This window comes from Borostomias antarcticus, assembly GCF_949987555.1.
Source record: "Borostomias antarcticus genome assembly, chromosome: 2".
NCBI lineage: Eukaryota > Metazoa > Chordata > Actinopteri > Stomiiformes > Stomiidae > Borostomias > Borostomias antarcticus.
In genome coordinates this window covers 29,306,729-29,325,425 of record NC_140235.1, presented here as the reverse complement: position 1 = coordinate 29,325,425, position 18,697 = coordinate 29,306,729, and the positions used below count along the sequence as shown (strand labels likewise).

General features: G+C 47.7%; 1 protein-coding gene across 2 annotated transcripts in view; it reads left to right on the top strand.

Moving 5' to 3' along the window:
• The window catches only part of rbm33a (RNA binding motif protein 33a), a 31,445-nt gene extending 19,189 nt beyond the window's left edge, over positions 1-12,256 (top strand). Inside the window, exons 12-19 of one of the 2 annotated variants that reach the window (XM_084450601.1) lie at positions 2,082-2,431; positions 3,102-3,419; positions 3,765-4,055; positions 4,521-5,198; positions 7,525-7,713; positions 8,998-9,201; positions 9,709-9,797; positions 10,957-12,256. In XM_084450601.1, the coding sequence (XP_084306727.1) occupies positions 2,082-2,431; positions 3,102-3,419; positions 3,765-4,055; positions 4,521-5,198; positions 7,525-7,713; positions 8,998-9,201; positions 9,709-9,797; positions 10,957-11,005 (2,168 nt within the window). In that variant the 3' untranslated portion in view covers positions 11,006-12,256. Of the gene's footprint in view, positions 1-2,081; positions 2,444-3,101; positions 3,420-3,764; positions 4,056-4,520; positions 5,199-7,524; positions 7,714-8,997; positions 9,202-9,708; positions 9,798-10,956 lie in introns of both variants that reach the window. The other variant, XM_084450600.1, reaches the window with a different exon arrangement.
• The last annotated feature ends 6,441 nt before the right edge of the window (positions 12,257-18,697 follow it).

Genomic DNA, 18,697 nt, shown 5'->3' with positions numbered 1-18,697 from the left:
CTGCTGCCCTGGTGTTAGGTCTGCCGCTCTGTTGAGTGGAAACCAAGATGAGCAGTGTGGCCACACCCCCTCTGCCATGTGACACAGCCGAGAGGCGCCCACTGATGGATTAACAGGGCGGTTGGTCACACTTTGTAGGTGTTTATAGGCTATGCCATTTCCTTATGAGGGCATTGAAGAAACACGAACACGAGGAAAAGTGAAGAAATATGTCCACACTAGTTTTGGAGAAGTAGGTGTGTTAAATGTGTCGTCCCCTGTTCAACCTATGGAGAATGTTCTCCTCGTAGTGCGCCACACAAGGATAACCACTACTCTATCCACCCATAGATTGCACCACTGGCCAGAACATGCCAATATTTACTTTAGGTGCACTTCAATTAGAGCGCCTTTCAAGGACTATTTCTGGTTATATTAATTCAGCTCGCTAGCTAACGTTAGCTAGCTAGTTTGCTTTCTTAAGGTGATATCAATAACTTTAGATAGCTAGTTTGCTTTCATAAGAATGTTATAGTTGTGCTTTTTTGGCTAGCTATCTACCACTACATTAGTCATTTAGCAGACACTTTTTGTACTACTACTTGCCAGAACTCACAAGTGCATCTCCTTTCTTAAACAAGTGACTTAGAGCATAATCTAGTGCTGAAGGCAAAGTGCAAGAATAGCAATCTAAAATACAATAGGTGCTTAAGAGGGTGCATCGTTGTAGTACTTCTTGAAGAGATGAGGCCTAAACATCATTACTAAAAATTATTCTATAAGCAGGGTGCCCAGGGGTGCTGGAAATACTTGAAAATGCTTGAATTTCAATGTGGCGTTTTCAAGGTTTGAAAAGTACTTGAATTTTGTATAAATTACTAATGGAAACTCATTGAAACTGTAATAACTAGGCTACTTTCATAATAAATTGCTATCTGAGAGAATTTGTGTTTTAGAATAAGTCAGAGAGACTGTTCGTCCTAATTGCTTTCACACAAAATGAAGACAAGTCCTCTCGAGCATCGTACGTGGCTTGGCTTGACTTGTGATCCGTAGTGTGTTTTTATGTGGCGCCTGATGACGGTGAGTTGGACAGACAGACAGACAGACAGACTAGGCCTACAACATGCCGGGAGGCTGTTTTAATGACCGCTGGCTTGATGAAGACAATACAAGCTGTCTTAGTCACTGTCGTAGTTTTGGTGTTTTGGAATGCATGGAAAGGAATGGATGACTAGGCTATGCTAGGCTAGGCTATGCATCACCACATAACATCAGACCTGGTGAACTCACATGGTGGTCGATTTTCAGGATGGAGATGATACATTAGTACTAGTATTGTATGTCAATTATGGCATGTTAGTTTATGCAATATGCAACTGCACAATACAAAGTGTTTGATTTTGTATACATTTTAAGGCTCAAGTAGCTCATTGACTGCCTACCTCAAAGACTACTGTTCTCTTATTTTTCCCAATACCCATTTTCAGTCAAGTCATTATTGAAATTGAAATTTTGTCTGGGGGTTGTTTGAAGTGATGCTAAGTCTTTTTTTTATAGCACTATATCGTCTGATTTAACGTGATGAAGAAGTGAAATTATCATTTTGAGTAAATATTGAATTATTATGCCAGCGTTAGGTGCTGGAAAATCTTGAATCTGCACCTGAAAAATGCTTGAAAAGTGCTTGAATATCGCTGAGGAAAAGGTGCAAGAACCCTGTATAAGTCAACATCCTTACCATGGCTATCGATACTTGATATAGTTAAGTAGCTTGTTAGCTAGTCTCCCAAGATGAGCGCGTAGCATGGAGGTTTCTATGGTAACAACAACAATGTGGAATTTGGAGAGAAAAAAAAAAAAGCTAATTACCACGCCCAGACAGTTGAGGTGAACTTTTATAGTGGGAAATTAGGAAAAACAAGAATAAATGAATAATATAAACAAAATTATGCACATTTGTGTTGTTGCCTGAAGACAACTGGCATGTGTCAGATTCAACCACCATGTAACCCGTTAGGAAACGTGGCGAACGTCAGCAGCAGAAGAACCTGACTTCTTGGTTCCCCTGTTCCCCTGTCCTCATTCCTCCCCGTTCTCAGAGCCGCGGTTCCCCGGGCAGCACATGTTCGACCACCAGAGTCCCTCCCCTCTGATGAACAGCAACAACCATCAGCAGCAGCACCAGCAGCAGCTCCCGGGGCCGGGCCATCCGCCCTACGGACAGCCGGGCCCGGGCTTCAACCAGGCGGGCCAGGGCCCTCTGCTGTTCCAGAGGGAGCCTCCCAGACCCAACCACCCTCACCAGGGCCACCAGGGCATGGGCGGCCTGGCGCAGCACAGCGGCCCCCCCAACGCCCGGCCCTTCCTGGGGGGCCCCGGCCCTCGCCAGCCCTTCCCCCCCCAGACGGGGAACCCCTTCACACCCCAGCAGCTGCAGTTCGGCATGCAGGTACGGCTGAGAGTAAGTGGCTCCTATAACCCGCACGTGTGGTGCGCTGTGCTGCGTATGAGCCGGCCTCGCATGTTTTTAACGCATGTATCCATAAAATAGAATAATCTTTTACTTCTTTCCTCGCTAGTATGAACTTGTTAATTAGATTCTTAAACCTTCCATCCATGCTCATCCATCCATCCACTAAACCCCCTCGCAATCATATCATGTATTGTACATTCATGAATATCTCCAGCTTTTGCGCCAGACTTTGTTATTAAAATGTTGAAGAGCTCGGTAATGAACACATAAATAAAAAATCAGGCTTGTTTAATATTGGCAGTTAGTGAAGCGTGAAGAGGAGAGTCTCATTTGTTGTCAGAGTGAAATCCCAACCAAGCTGGCTGACACGGAGAGACACAGACAACAGCGCCCTCTAGTGCTTCACTCATTGGTATATATCCACTGCACGGCTATATGAGGACACGGATTGGAGGTTAATCATATGCGTAGCACATGAACAAAACAGAAATGTATGCAAGAGCACTGTTACCATGTTTAAGTTTGTTTATTTAAAATGGGAATACAATGTGCGTATGTGACCAGATTATCCTTGTCCCCTCACCTTTACTCATGTTCTTTTCCTTCTTCTTCCTCTTCTTCCTTCTCCTCCTCTTCCGCCACGCAGGGTTTGATACACGGCCCCCCACCCCCGCAGCTCTCGCTCCACGACCCGCCGCCGTCCCATCAGCCCCTGCACCGGCCGCCGCCGTCACATCAACCCCTGCACCGGCAGGACCTGTCCCAGCCGCCGCCCAACCACCACCCCGGCACCCAGCACCAGCTCCAGCACCTGCTGCGCCCCAACGAGCAGCCACAGCGGCCCATGATGCACCTGGCCCAGAGCCCCTTCCAGCAGGGGCACGGCGGCAGCCCCCGGCAGATGCCCCCCCGCTCCCAGAACCCCCAGCAGCAGCAGCACGGAAGCCCTATCAGACCCCGCATGGTGAGGCTCAGCCGCTCGACTGTTGCTTTCTACTCCCAAAATGGCGGCGCTTATGCAATGTTGCTGTGCCCTGATGAAGGCCACTGCTGGCCGAAACATATTGGATATCTGTTGTTCTGGGACGAACTAGCCTGTAGATTAACGCTTTTTATATATAGGAAGAGTGCCTTGGACCATTTGTATGATGGCGCTTATACAATATTTGTATTGCTACTTGGGTTTTTGGTGTCCTACAGAAAAGAACACACTGGTTAATATTTGTGATTATCAGATTGATACCTTTATTTTTATTTTTTTAACAGCATTTTATTGCATAATATGATATTTGTTTTAATCTCCCAACAGAGTAATCCCAAACAGCAGATGCTCCTTCCCCAGCGCAACAGCAACCTCCGCGAGCTCCCCGTAGCTACCGGCAACATCAACATGAACAATGCCCGCCCCGCCGCCACACCCACATCCAACGTCAGGCCCGTTGCCAGGGCAATGCCGGGGGTGCGGCCCGGGCAGAACGTCCGGCCGTTGCCTGCCGGCGGCAGGGGGAGGGGCCAGCCCGTCGCCGGGGCTACGGAGAGAACGGTGGTCAGGAAGGAGATTCCCAGCGCGCAGGGCAACGCCGCCCTCAGAACACCAGCGGTTAGTGCTCCGTTAGAGATGGAAAACGGGGTGCCTAAAACACGCCTAAAATTTAGCTGACACACAGTCTACATGGACCTAGACTTGTTAGCGTAGCTAGTAGCATCATTGTGAAAGCCCTCCTTCCCTAATCACGTTTTTACCGTTAAGACATCTCAAGCGCTGAGAGGATTTCATGCCGTGTAGCCAGTGCCGCTGTAAAATCAAGCAGCTTGACACAGTAAGCCGGGCTAAGCCTGTAATTAGCACGACGGCGGCGTGCGCCGTTCATTAACGACCCAATCATAAGGTTATTAACGGAAGCCTCTTCACTCGGTGAAAGAGATCAATACCGTCACACGTCTCTCTTGGTGGGGGGGGATACCTTCTCTCGGTGCAACCAGTGTGGCAGCGCCGGTCGGTGCCTGGCAGGTGGAGAAAGGAGAGTGTGGCGGGTGACATTGACGCGTGTGTGTTTCCCCCCAGGACCCCAGCGAGGACGAGGAGACGAGGCAGTACCGCCTGAAGATCGAGGAGCAGAAGAAGCTGAGGGAGGAGATCTTGAGGAGGAAGGAGATCAGGAGGCAGATGCAGGCCAGCGTCAGGAAAAGGGAGCTGCTGGACCGCATCACCGGCCAGGGGGTCAACCCGGGGGTCAACCCGGGTCACGGTCAGGCCTCCAATCAGAACCCACCGCCGCCACAACAGCAGCAGAGGCAGCAGCCACTGGTTCACCCGCAGCTGCAGGGGCCGGCCTTCCCCCTGAACGGCGCCCCGCAGACCCCGCCAGCCCGCCAGAACGTTAAGACCCGCCTGCAGATGGCCAAGGGAGGCCAACAGCAGAACCCCGGACCCGGCCCGACTCAGCAGGCCCAGTGGCAGCAGGAGCAGCAGCAGCATCAGCAGCAACATCAGCAACAGAGGAGGAATGTCCTCCAGCAGAACCCCATCCGACCCGGCCCGCAGCTCCAGAACCCCCAGTCTCTCCTCGGGAACATGCCCATGCAGGGGGGCCCCGGGGTGGGTCAGGGCCTAGGCCAGGCCCAGGCTCAGGGGCCTAAGTCGGCAGGAATGAAAAGGACTGTGGTGCAGCGCAGCAACAGCGGGGGAAGTGAGAGTCCACAGATTCCACAGAAAGTGAGAGTGGTCAAGCTTCTCGGAGGGGTACGTTTATTCGCTTGATTTCTGGGTTGATAGCTTTTTTTTTGGTCGTTTTTAGGATGCACTTTTATCGTCTCTGTCTTGCCTCGTGCTTGCGATCGTCCCATTCACTGCACCCAGACACAGGCAAAAACGTAAAAAAAAACATATAAAGATATTCTTTAAATGTCTCATTCCCTTGGAGGGCCATTTCTCTCCTATCAGAACACGTGTAACCTATTCAAAATGACACATGGCTGCGTCTGTCATTTGGGTGAAATTGATCCGTCCAAGTGTCCCGTTCCCTTTGTGCTTTGCCCCAGTATCGAGGCTGACACGCCCCATCTTACCTTCACAACTCCGAAAGGCAACCGTCATTAAACTGATCTCTATGACATTTAGCCAGCGTAGTCCGCTGCTCTTAAAGGTTGACATCCTTTTTTAAGAAGACAGGACAATGTTCGCTTTAAACGATACAAGATGGCAGCCTCACAGAATCCACTACCCCCCCCCCCCCCACACACACACACACACGGCATCTTCGTCACTGCCGACCACTTCATTCTCGTTAGCGCTGGCTCTTGATTATTCACTAATCTCCGTTTTACGAGCCCAAAAGTCCGTGTTGAAACAGTCCGGTTTTTCGCGGCCGTACCGAGGCCCCGTTTCCGAGACGCAATAGTATTTGGATTAAGCCGCAACCCCCCCACCCCCACCCCCCTCTGCTATCCACACATCCCAGAGGATGCCAGGGTGTGCCGGCTGGCTGCAGATGAAGATAACCGGGTGTCTTGTCAGGCGCGTTAAGGGAAACCCGCGCCGAGCTATCTGAAGCGCTGCATCTCAGGGGGAGAGATGGAGAGAGAGAGAGAGAGCGACGGGGAGAGAGAGAGAGATGGAGGTTGAGGGAAAGAGAGAGAGAGAGAGAGAAATGGAGAGGGGGGGTTGAGGGTGAGTGTGAAGGCCCTTAGCAGTGCTGAAAAACAGAATCTCCAGATGCTCCCTCTCTTGCACATTGTTGGGCTGTCATCGACGGAAGCCTGACAATGTTATCTCTGTCTCTCTCGCTCTCTCTCTCTCTATCGCTCTCTCTCTCTGTCTCTCTCTCTCTCCATCGCGCCTCTTTCTCTTCTCTCTCTCTATCCTCCATCCCTCAGGTGTGAGAGCCGGCTATCAGGATGTCAATCCATCCGGCAGTCAGTCAGTCGGTGTAATTAATCTTTCTCTAACAGGGGGCGAGGCGCCATAACACCTGCGTAAAGAAAAGAGTCCTCGCCACTTTTGAGGATTTTGGATTTGTATGGCTTAGTCGCACAGATAAGGGTGCGAGCGGAGCAAATTAAATTTTCATCAGGCATAACACAAGGCAGCACAAAAGCCAGCGGGGGCTGGGGGCAGCGTAGAGGGCGGGGGGGAAGGGGAGGGGGAACATATCAAGGCGGTGTCACTCCAGTGTAGCGCAGCTTAACGTCTGATGGGCGTAATCAGGAGCAGTGATTTCTATAGGGTGGATTAATCCATTTGTTGGGGGGGGGGGGGGGGGGGTTGAAGATGGTGGATAGTGGATATTGATCTGTCACATCTCTCCTCTCCAGTCTGAGAGGCGAAGAGGCGACCTTCAATTCCCTTCTTCCGCGTGCTGTCGCCTCCACACCGCTCGGCTGTGACTTCATTCAATAACGAGACCGGTCACCTTGTCCAGCGCGCTTCTCAGCCCCCCCCCCCCCCCCCGCCGCCGAGCTGGCACCTTTTTCGGCTCGGCACACGCGGGCGCACCCGCGCTCTCCCCCATGTGGCTTCGTCTGAGCCGCGTTTAAAGTCACGGAGCGCGGAGCACGAATAACTCAATGAATATCAAATGCGTTGAAATGGAGGACTAAGGCCTGATTCATACTCTACGCTGACGCGTCTGTGAATGCGGCTCCACGCAAATATTTGGGTTCACTGAGCGCGCGGGGGTCTCTGCCTTGCGTCAGCGCCCCTATCGGCACAAAATAGCACTTGCGCTCGCTTTAAGTTAAATTTTTTGGGCATGACACGTTTCTGTGCAAGGACGCGTCACCTTGCGTCACCTTGCATAGCTTGCGTTAGCGTAGCTTGCGTAGAGTACGAATGGGCCCTAATGCTGTGTTCACACCGGGCACGGCGAGAAAATTTGCGCCGCCCAGTTCGCCCCAATCTCGCCGCGGGATCAATGGGTCGCCGCGCGAATCCGCCGCAGAAAGTTCAAAGTTCGCCTGATTCGCCTGATTTGCGCCGCCCTGCAGCAAGAGAGTCAGGTGGTGTCGGGCGGACGGACGGCGAAGCGGACGGGCGGTGACTTTGCTCTGTGCCGTTTCCCCACATCCAGGGCAGAGACGGGCTTGACGCCACGCAGCAGCAGCCGCAGCAGCCGGGCCCCCGGACGCTCCCCCAGGTCCGCCAGAACCCGGCGAGGAAGGTCACGCTGGCCGGCAGCCCCGCCGTCGGGCAGCTGCTCCAGAACACGGGCGCGGCCCCGGGCGGGAGAGGGGCCGTGGCCATCCCGCAGCACAACAGGGTACAACCCCCCCCCCCCCCGCTGTTAAAGACCAGGCAGAAGGCTAGCCTAGCCGAGGCTCTTTCGCCAAGAGACGGAACATAATAGAAGCTAAACACAAATTGTCTTGCTGTGGTGCGATTAGTTTTTTTTAAAGATATTTTGGGGGGCATTTGAGCTTTATTATATAGGACAGTGTAGAGTGACAGGAAAGGTGGGAGAGAGAGAGAGAGAGAGAGGGGGGGGGGGGAGGACATGCAGAACAGGGACCAGGCCAGATTCGAACCCGGGCCGCTGCGATAAGCACTAGCCTCAACATGGTATGCGCCTTAACCCATGAGCCACCGGGGCGCCCCGTCTTTCCCTCTTTTCAAAATACCACCGCCCGTTCGTTGTCTCCCCCTGTTCGAGTCGTGGAGGTAATGGCTCGGGACAGCGAGCCGGGCGCTGTGATATTGACGGGCGGAGAGCGGGGTGACTCGGGGCTGATGCACGGTGTCTCCCGGCCTCCGCTGCTCGCCCGTCACCTCCACGCTGTCGCCGTCAGAGCCGGGCACGCCAGGCCGGACCCGCCAGCCCTCTCTGCCTTGCTTTCTCTCTGCCTCCTTCTCTCTGCCTCTCTTTTTCTGCCTCCATGCCTCACTTTCTCTCTGCCTCTCTCTCTCTCTCTCTCTGCCCTCTCTCTGTCCCTCTCTGCCTTGCTTTCTCTCTGCCTCTCTCTCTCTCAGCTCTCTACCTGCCTCTCTTTCTACCTTTGCCCCCCTCCTCTTCTCTCTCTCTCTCTCTCTCTCGTGGAGGACTTCCTCCTCAGAGATTAAGGAACCGTTCCGTTCTCTCCCGAGCTCCTATGAAGATGCAACAGACGCACGTGCGGCGCACTCATCACATTTTGACGTTGACGGCGTGCGTAGAAAGATAAGTCAACGAAGCGAAAGCAGCTGCAGCCTCGGGGTGTTCTGAGAAATGGGCAGAGAGGATTTTTTTTTTTTTTTTTTTTTTCATCATTCATGCCGATAAACAGCAGACCTCTCGTCTCCACTCGGCCGAACGTGGAATTGAAACATCAGGAGCGCGCCTTCAGTGAGACGAAGTAATGTCAAAACAAGGTGCGGCCTTGGTACAAGGGCGGCGACTTTAAATCAAAAAGGAAGGATGGATTTTTTCTACGAGTGCCTTGGTCATCCTTCCTTTTTGGTTTAAAACATTGTGCCCTCATGAACAGAGGTCTCAAGCAAGCCCCCCCCCCCCCCCCGTCTCTCTCTCCTCGCTATATCTCCCCCCCCCCAATCCCAAAACGCTGTTCAGGTGGTGGTTCCGGGCCGCGGCCGAGCCAGGGGGGCGGCGGCGGTGGCGGGGGTCGGCCAGGTGGGCCGAGACCGAGCGCTGCCCGTCAGACAGAACCCGAGGGCGGCCCAGGGCCAGTCCAGCACCGTGTCCATAGAGGGCCTCTCCTCCTCCACCACCGACGCACAACTCATTAACCTGCTGAACTCCATCGGACCCATCCAGGTAGGATGGCTCCCCCGCTACCCGCCAGCATCGCTAGTACGCGCCCACTAACACATCCACACTCGCCCACTAACATATCCACACTCGCCCACTAACATATCCACACTCGCCCACTAACTTACAGCTACTTGTGTTCCAAGGACTTTAGAGCTTTAAATAATGTGGAGAGAAAATCCATAGGCTCATCTGTACTAGTTCAAGAAATTTTTTTTGGTAAGTAACCGCAATGCAATCTTTTCAGGGGAATGGGAATTGCTTTGGACTGTCACTATGGGTTGATTTGGAATTTAGACACCACTGTTTCTCCCTCACCCACTGCTCCAGACCGGTGACCGAGATGTGTCCGATCCTCCGGCGCCCCCTGTCTTCTCGTTTTAACACTGCTTCACAGCCCGCCCCTGCCCACCCCCACAACGTCATGTGCACAGCCTTGAATAGCAGCAACTGGCCTCTTTCCGTGTCTAAACGGCTGCACTCTCTTATCCTGTCTGGTTTTAATGCCTGCAGATGTTCCAAATGCTACCGCAGCAGAGGAAAGCCATCGCCCAGTTTGTTAGCCCCCAGCATGCTTTGAGCTTCCAAGTCAGCTTCCACAGGTAACCTTTCCCCTTCGTTTCCCTTCCCCAATATTAACTTTTCAGTAGATGGTGGTCGGCCTGGAAGCCAGACTAACGTGTTCGTTGCGATACAGTCTGGACCTCTGGTCCACCCCCCTTGAACCATTTCAGTGAGCGGGAGTTCTTGCCTTGAGCTGCTTCTTCAGCCACACAATGTTTGCCAAATCCAGTCGGAAGAACGGCGAAAACGTCTTTTCCTCTGAAACTCCGCTAGTGCATACAGAACTCTCGTTTTTGTTTAATTGTTTTTATTCACCTTATTCACCTCAGGTCAGTCTGCCGTTGTTTTCGCGTTTGGAAATACATGGAGGTGAATGAGTCATAGTTAGCCGTCAGCTACGTTCACTTGCATGTATTTCCAAACGCGAAAACAACAGCAGTGAAAAACATTGAGTATGGTAATGATGAGTTTGTAACCCCGATAGTGTATTCAGCCTGTTATTTTGACTATTTTGGTTCTTGAAGTGGTGTTTTTACAGTGAACTTTTAACATTAAAGTCAACGGGCACTTCCGCAACCACACCCCCAATTACGTCAGACTGACCAATATATGGCAGCTGAGGTGAATAAGGCGAATTGAGTCTATTGCTGCAATCACTGTACTCACGGCTGTGTTTATAACGTTAACGTTGCCGCTCGTTGCTTCAGGAGACTGTTTTGCCAGCGTCCTGTATTTCATTTTCACGCAACAACAACAACTACTACCAATCAGGGGCTGCTTCCCCACTTGGGGGTGAACAGCAGTTAGAACGCAGTCCTCGATTAACCCGCTATTTCTGGAAAACCTTCTGGGTGGCTTTTGCAAGGAAGTCTGGCTTCCAGGCTAGACGATGGTTGTTGGTGACGGAATAGGCTCTGTGCCCCAGCTCCACTACTTCCTGAAAGGAAGTGGGCATCTTTATTTCCTGTCCTATACTATTGGATTAAGTGATTTATCAGGTGTGCGCTGGGTGTGCCGCACATCTGATCAATCACTTCATCCAATAGGACAGGAAATAAAGATGCCTACTTCCTTTCAGGAAGTAGTGGAGCTGGTGCACAGAGCCTATAGCTGTAGTTCCTTAAATGTCGTCACAAAACATGTGTCCAAAGCGAAATGGTGGTGACTCACGTGCGACTCCTCCTCTGCTCACCGCAGGCACATGATAGATCTGTCCCATATTGACGTGTTGCTGATCGACGGCTGACGGCGCCGGCGGTGGAGCCGGGCGGGGCTCCGGCGTGGCGGGGACGTCGCACGCGTCCCCTCGGCGTGGCGGGGAACGCCGCTCTCTCCTGCGCAGCGGCTCCTCCGGCTTGCTGTAGCGTGCGCCCCCCTTCCCCCCCCCCCCCCCTGTCCTCAGACAGCACCTCCGCTCCCGCCCACCAGCGCCCACTCATCACCCGCCGGCGAGGAACAGCGAGCAGCACGGTCGCTCATGTTGGGAAGCGCCAGGCCGGCGTGACCCTCCTCTCTACCTGTGTGTGAGCAGACACTGGACTGCTTTGACTCTAAGGGTCCTCTACCTGTGTGTGAGCAGACACTTGACTGCTCTGACTAAGAGTCCTCTCTACCTGTGTGTGAGCAGACACTGGACTGCTTTGACTCTAAGGGAGAATAGATTTGAGGAAGGCCTCGTGCATCCAGCATAGGCAATAATTAGCTTTTGGTTGTTGACACTAGATAATGGTTGCTCCCCTCTGTCGCCCGTGAAAGATTACCGTCTCGTTTGTTGAGGACCTTTTCCGAAGGTTTGGCCCCGTTCGTTGTTTCAGGTGCGTTTGACTTGGTTATAGTGGCTGTAGATGGCAGCCTGCCTATTTCTTATGCTGCCTACTGGCCAGTGGCATTTTGCTCCTGTAGGTGGCAGCATCTGATAGCAATCCTGGTCTACCCCTTTGGCATCCTCAGACAGACTGTTTTAAAGTAGTTCATAGTTTGTGGGGTGAATGGCACTGCCTAGTGGAGAACATGGAAGAAAGTAATGGCTTTTTTTAATCATAAATCTGGTTGACACAAGGGATATTTGGGGATGAGGAATGAGTGATAGTTAAGTCAACAGGTACAGTAGTTAAGTCAACAGGTACAGTACTGGTAAATGTAACATTTTCAGCGGATAAAGTTAAGTTCATACTGTGACAGAATGTCTGTCTAGCCCACTTATTGACTTTACTTACTCAAGAAAATCGGATAAAATAAGATGGACATTTCATATAACTTTCTACAGGATTATTTATGTTCCTTGAATAGAGAAGGTTTGATGTCCCCTGTCCGACTGCAGTATCAGTCCTTGATCATCGAAGACGTTGCACCCGGGGCCTTGGTAACTGAATTGGGTCTTTTAGCTGGTTTACCTGGAATCCATTTTGTATAAATTTCCTTTTAGATGTTTTTTAATGTGTTTTTTTTTTTTTTACTCAATCTTTCTTTCGTAGACTTTATCCGTGGTATATTTTGATTTCAGACACACGTCGGGAGTGAGTATGTTTGCTAGAAAGGCTGTGTTTTAAAGGTTAAAGACGTTTGACTGGTCGTTAGTTTTCCATGTTGCAGATTGAGTTAAGAGAACAGGTTTTCACAATTTGACTTTGCAACTGGTTCATATTAATTGCTTTCCTGTTGCTCTCGAATCAGGTTTAGGCTGTTATCTGTTTTGGGGGAAGAGTTAGATGCATGTGCTCTACATTTTCACACCTACTGTGGACTGTTGATTTGAGTAGCTTCATTTAGTTGGAACAGTTGGTACTTTGTTGGGTTGGTTTTCTATGAGTGAAACAGTACCCTGAACAGCACAGTACCCTGAACAGCCCACATTCACACTGAACTTCTCTCCTATATAAGATTACGTTTTTACTCATAGCCTAGAATACAAAGCTGTCACGCAACTGTTAACCATTAAGGCGAAAACTCACAGTCATCCATTCATGTATTCATACTATGAGTTAAGTTACTTGATAGGTTAGTTACAAGTCGTTATAAAGACAGCTGTGAGAACTTTAATTTGATTCACAAGCTTTCCCCTCAGAACATTTATTTGATGAGAATCAATGTTTCATGATTGTGACAGGGCTTAAGTAGATATCCTAGTTCACCTCAGGAAAGAACATCATGGTACAATTCAGTGATAGATCATTAAGCCTAAACTACATAGTTATACACCCCCCCCCCTCCCCCTCCAACTTCTAGGCGAGCTTAGAAGTTCCAGACCTCTGTTAACAAGTTGGTAGAGTGTGAATTAGCAGCCATAAGACAGAGCAGCTCGTGATTCCGGTGGCAGAGCAAACATATTGTGCGTTGGTGTGGGGGCAACCATTATCAGTGTCTTACAGATCATGTAAATAACACAAGTAGAATTCTCACGTTTATCACTGTTCCAAGACATTTCTGTTCTCTTATACAGTATGTGCTTTGTTGTATGTTTGAAGTTAACTTTTGTTTTTATATATACTGTATATATAAAATACCGCGTCCAGACGTTAATCATTTTACAAGCGTTTAATTTGTATGTAGAGCCAAAAAGGATAAACTGGACCACATTTCTGTTGATAGGTATTTGAAAGCATTTTAAAGGTAAAGAAAAAAAAAATAAACAAATTGCCTATATACCATGAAACTACAAGTATGTGAAGCCGATTAACTTCTCTGGCCCGCAACGTTTGCTTGTTTGTGTTTTGATGTCGATGTCTGGTGCTTTTAAGGTGAAATGGCTCCGTACTTATGCCGGGTCTGGCCCATTGTGGTGTGTTTTTCTGAAGGTATTCGTTGTTTGGTTTCCACTCGCTCTTGGTATTGTGCCCTGCACCTATTCCTGTTTTGTCTTACTCTTTTTCCAAAGTGCCTGCAACACTCAAATCAGAATCGAAACATGAGTGTGTGTAAGATTCGGCCTCTTGTATCTAATTACACACACATAGACAAATTCCATTATTATTACATTACAATTTGGCAAAACTTTCATTTGGGATACATAGGTCTACTCATATTGATAATAATAGTTTACTACTTCATTGGCAATAATGGAAATAATTAGTTGATTACGTGACTTGATAATTAGTGTAAATTTGATTCAGCTCCCCCAAACAGGCACGCTAACAATCGCTCCTCCACTCTGCTTTAGACAGCTCCTCCACCTCCTGTAGATCCCCCTCCTAACACTGAAGGTCACTTCTGGTTTGGAGGTTAGAGGGGGATGCATGTTTTGTTTATTGTCAATTGGTCACATGGTTTAACTTTGACTTCTGACTCAGGCATCGTTTATTTTATTATTTATTTATTTTCCTTTTATGTTTCCATTTTTAACTGATGCAGAGTTTCCTCATTGTCCTTAAAAATGTGGTGGTAAAGCTGCATTTATTGTAGCACTTGGGTCAAGCACTTGGAATGTTTGCGTATTGGTGAAGATTATTATGTACTGAAATTACTAGTAAATCCTGTGGATTATTTAGTATCGGCAATGCCACATAAATCACGTTGTTATAAGACTAGTTGTCTTATAAATGCAAGAACAGGTTCATATTGGACCTATTTGTACTCTGTTTTAAGGGATTTATTGAGATTCTGTGCACCAGCATGAACTTGTAATCATGTCTATGCCAAAGGGCAACTCCTTAGGTTTGGATCTCCCTCGTCAGTAGACTGATACTAAACCCTCACTAATTTAGGTCTGAACAACACGATGCTCCATATCACAACGTTTATCTGCTCACCCCTTCATCACTCGCTTTGCAATTCAGTTTGTTTTAATTTGTCCTGTTCGTTTCGCCCCCAAATCTCTTGAGCACCACCAAGAGAGAACTGTCTAATTAAACAAATGTGATTCTTCCACCAGGTCCTGCTGATGAGATGGAGTTCTGTTTTATTTCTCTTTTTTTTTTTTTTTTGCAGGACAGCGGCTCAGCAACCATAACCCTACTTCCCTTTTTAGGCTGGACCCTGACCGACGCACATTCCACAGATCTAACAAGGCAGGATCAACAAATTAGCCAGCCGAATCTCGTAGTTATATTGAAATAGCTTTGCCAGTTAGATTACGTACTGCCTTATGATACTCCTGAATGCTGACTAACTTGGTGATCCTGCTTTGTAATCCCCAGATCCCATGTTTAATGCCTGTTGATGTTAATTATGTATTCCATTGCAGGGAAATCGACCCTGCGAGAATGCCCTTGACTGTTTTTATTCCCTCGATATACAGCGGATGTTGCAGCATGGTTATTGGTTATCGGGCTACAGCTTCAGCTTGGTTCTGCCTCCGTTCATATCCCCTTCCCTAACTTGGATGCTGAAGTCTTGTTTTTCTTGTTGCTGCCTCTGTTGAACCAACTCCAGCCTTCTGTCCCGAGCAGGGGGCCCTGCAGGATTACCTTTGTTTGTTAGCCCAGTGGATGGAGTTTCCATCTTCAACACCGAGGTTCACTGGTCTGACTCACTATAAGCCACTGGTTTCTACTCCACCCAAGTCGATCACGCCAGCTATGTTTGGCACTCACTTTGTGGTTGGATTATGAGAGACACTACAGTGATTTCTTGGAACTATTTCCGAGCACCCCGATGATACACCGATGACTTGAATTGTAAACCGCTACAGTAGCCTACTGTACATTTCCACAGCTGTATTGTCAAAGAGATGCTGGTGCAATTTAATTGTACTGTTTCGACACCCATGTGATGTGCAATGATGTCAGTGTTCTCTTGGGATCAGTTGTACACTGCGTGTTGAACTTTGTTGAACTTCTAATGCAATATATCACAATGTACAACGTTTTACAACAAGCCTTTTGTTGATTTTACCAAAATAAACTTTTTATGTGGATCCTTTGTTTCTTGTCCCTTTTATGATCATAATGCAAATTGTCCAAGACAATTGTCCTACAGTCCTCTGTAGTCCTTCAATCAGATTAGACAAGATTGCCTTATAAGTGCCACACTAGAGCACTAGACATTGAATGGCAAGGTCTTTTGAGAGTGCTGGGTACACTTGTGTGATTTTGGGTAAAGAGATGCTGTAGCCTACTACCAACTGTCACACGAGTTAGTACCAACTGACTATTTGCCATTTGTGGTGTAACAGAGACACCTAGTGGTAGTCACCACTACAGCAGGTTAAAAGATACCTGGCATCTCGGATTCGATTTGTGTTATGTTGTCCAGGAATTTACGCACGCGATCATCAGTTAACCGCTACAATCACCGCAGCAGGAGTCAAAACGAGAAACGAGAGTTTTGCTTTCCACAATGCCAGACTGCTTGTGTTTGCAAAATGTCAACATTTGCAGAAGCCGTTCTTCAACCATGGGGCAGACGTGAGGCCCCCAGAGGAGGGATTAGAGTGGGCTTCTATTTACCTGCCCTGTGGAATGCTTTCGCCTGGGTGCTTTTGTATCTCCCAGAGACCCAAGGTCACATCTCGGGAGGAGACGGGACGCTTTGTCTCCCCGCAAGTTTCCACCTCACAATATCAACAACAACACACAATGAAGGACAGAGGAGACTCGAGAGAAGTGGAATTCCTGGTCGTGTTGCAACAGTGTTCAGAAACTTGTCAGTGTAGGCTAGATGAGGAGGAGGCGGGGGACGTTACCTTTTTGACCGGTCTAGATTTTCCTCAGCAAACACTGCTGCACACAGTTTTATCATGTGACCTACTTCCATCGTATAAACAGACTATGCTAATTCAAAACCCAACGTTTGTGTTCATAGTTATAAACCTAAATTATAAATAAATGTCCATAGATCATTTCAGTCCGTCACTATGGAATATGCCGCTTTTATAGTCTAGGTCTATAGTCAAAGCAATGGTTGTTTTTTTTGTATATATATAGCACTGGCTTCCCCTCTCACGGTGCCAAGCTCATGGGGGTGGATGATCCCCGTATGAGACTGGCGAGACAGACCACCACTAACAGATTAGGATACAACCGCTTGAACCACATGATGTCGCACTTGCACAATTTATCAGAGACGACGAGGCGTTTCAGTGAAAACCATATTTGTCAGCCTGTAGCCCACGTACGCTATTCAAGCAAATAAAGAGATCTAATCTCGGCTGTAATAGATAATTGATGTTACTGGCTGGGGATTAATTTATTCTACGAGCCTATTTGTGGCCTATCCCACTCAAACTTTCCATTATTTGCTTGCTCCCTGCAGTTTTAGTTTGAGTCACCCGCCTAGACTACTTGTAGACTGCAGTGTTTCAACTGAACATTGATTTGTCCACAAAAACACAGCGTTGGAATCCGGGGTGTCACACTCAAGGATTGCTGCGGTATTGTTATACAAACTGTCCCTGTTCAGAAGTATTTGCGAGGTGTCAGTGAAAGGTTCATAAGCAGCCTGGTGATTGAGCAAATATCTGATTTAAAGGACGTTTCCTGTAAATGGAACTGCCACCGTGCTCCGCCTGCAAGCAGATTTAGGGCTAACAAACACTGTTCTGTTTAATCTGTCTGCAAGTTTTTCAGAAGTTATTTGCGAAAGGCAAAGCTCGTTAAATTTAACATGGGGTCTCTACATTTCGCAAGCAGACATCAGGCAGTTCAAAGCAAAGTTGAATCCCTCCATTTTCTCATCTATAACCTATTAAACCTACGTTTTTAGTCGGCTAGAAATTCTCGTTTTTATTATCATCGTTTCAATAGGATTAGGCAATATTCAACTCAAATGACTGTGCAGGAAATCTATTCGTGGATCAAATTTTGATTTGAAGTGGACGTGAACCATTTCTTGGTCCTATTTGTAGATTTCTGTGTATGCAATTGACGCTTTCAGACTAAACCAAGCAAGCGTTTGTCATTCAATTATAACATATATCACAGTTATAACATATATCACATGTGGGTGATTTGCATCAGGTGTGTCCAGCTGGCTGTGGGCTGCACGCTGACCATTACAATAGTCTACCCGTAGCGCGCGCCTAATTGAGACAAAGACATGTAACACTGCAGTTTTGAACATTTTCTTTATCTCATTTTGTAATAAACATATAAATAATAAACTCTAGACATTTTTGACACATCGCCCTGTTATGAAAGTTAACTGGTAAGGTCACGCTATTATACTATCCAAGCTGTGCATCTGCCGCATGTAATTTCTATAAAACTATTTCCCTATTACAAAATATGAAAAGAAAAATACATTTTAGTAAATTTACATGAGTTACTTATTAATTTATTCAACAAAACGTTTGTTCTGTACTACTTATACTGTTACTGAATTGTCAGAATGTGCATTTCATATTTCCTCAAAGAAAAATAGAAAAAAGAAACACAGCAAAAGCCGAGGGAGTAGACATGAGGCAGAATATCTGTCCCACTCTGACAACATAAATGAAACATTTCCAAAATAATAGAATTCTTAATAAAACAAAGCAGTACAAGATTTCCAATACTTTCCCAACTACTGTATTTAAATTAAAATATATTCTCGTATCTTACACTATTTCAAATAACGAAATGTGATTCGGTAACGATCTGTCAAAATCTAATTTACAATTCTGTGTATAAAAATATAATTTATGGACCCCCACGAAGTTTGTTCTCCCCAAAATATAACAGTCAGTTGCACATACGCACAGAACATTACAACCTGTCAAGAAAGTTTGCTCCTTTCTACGTGTTCTTCTTTCTCTTTGCGATTTACTTGAGATATACAAAAATAGATTCTGCACATGTTGCTGATCACACCGTTTTAGAATCCATTCGTGTGACACCAGCGAGTTCAAATGAGAATAAATTATTCAAAGAAAACTTTTAAGGCTCCATTCATTCTTTGAAAGGGACACATCATGTAAAAGTCACAGAAATAAATATCCCAACTCCGCTGGGGCCTTTTTCTTTTTTTTCTACAATTGTTTATTGTCCTACATTAGTCTTGTTTTGCTCTTGCCTTGTATGAGGTT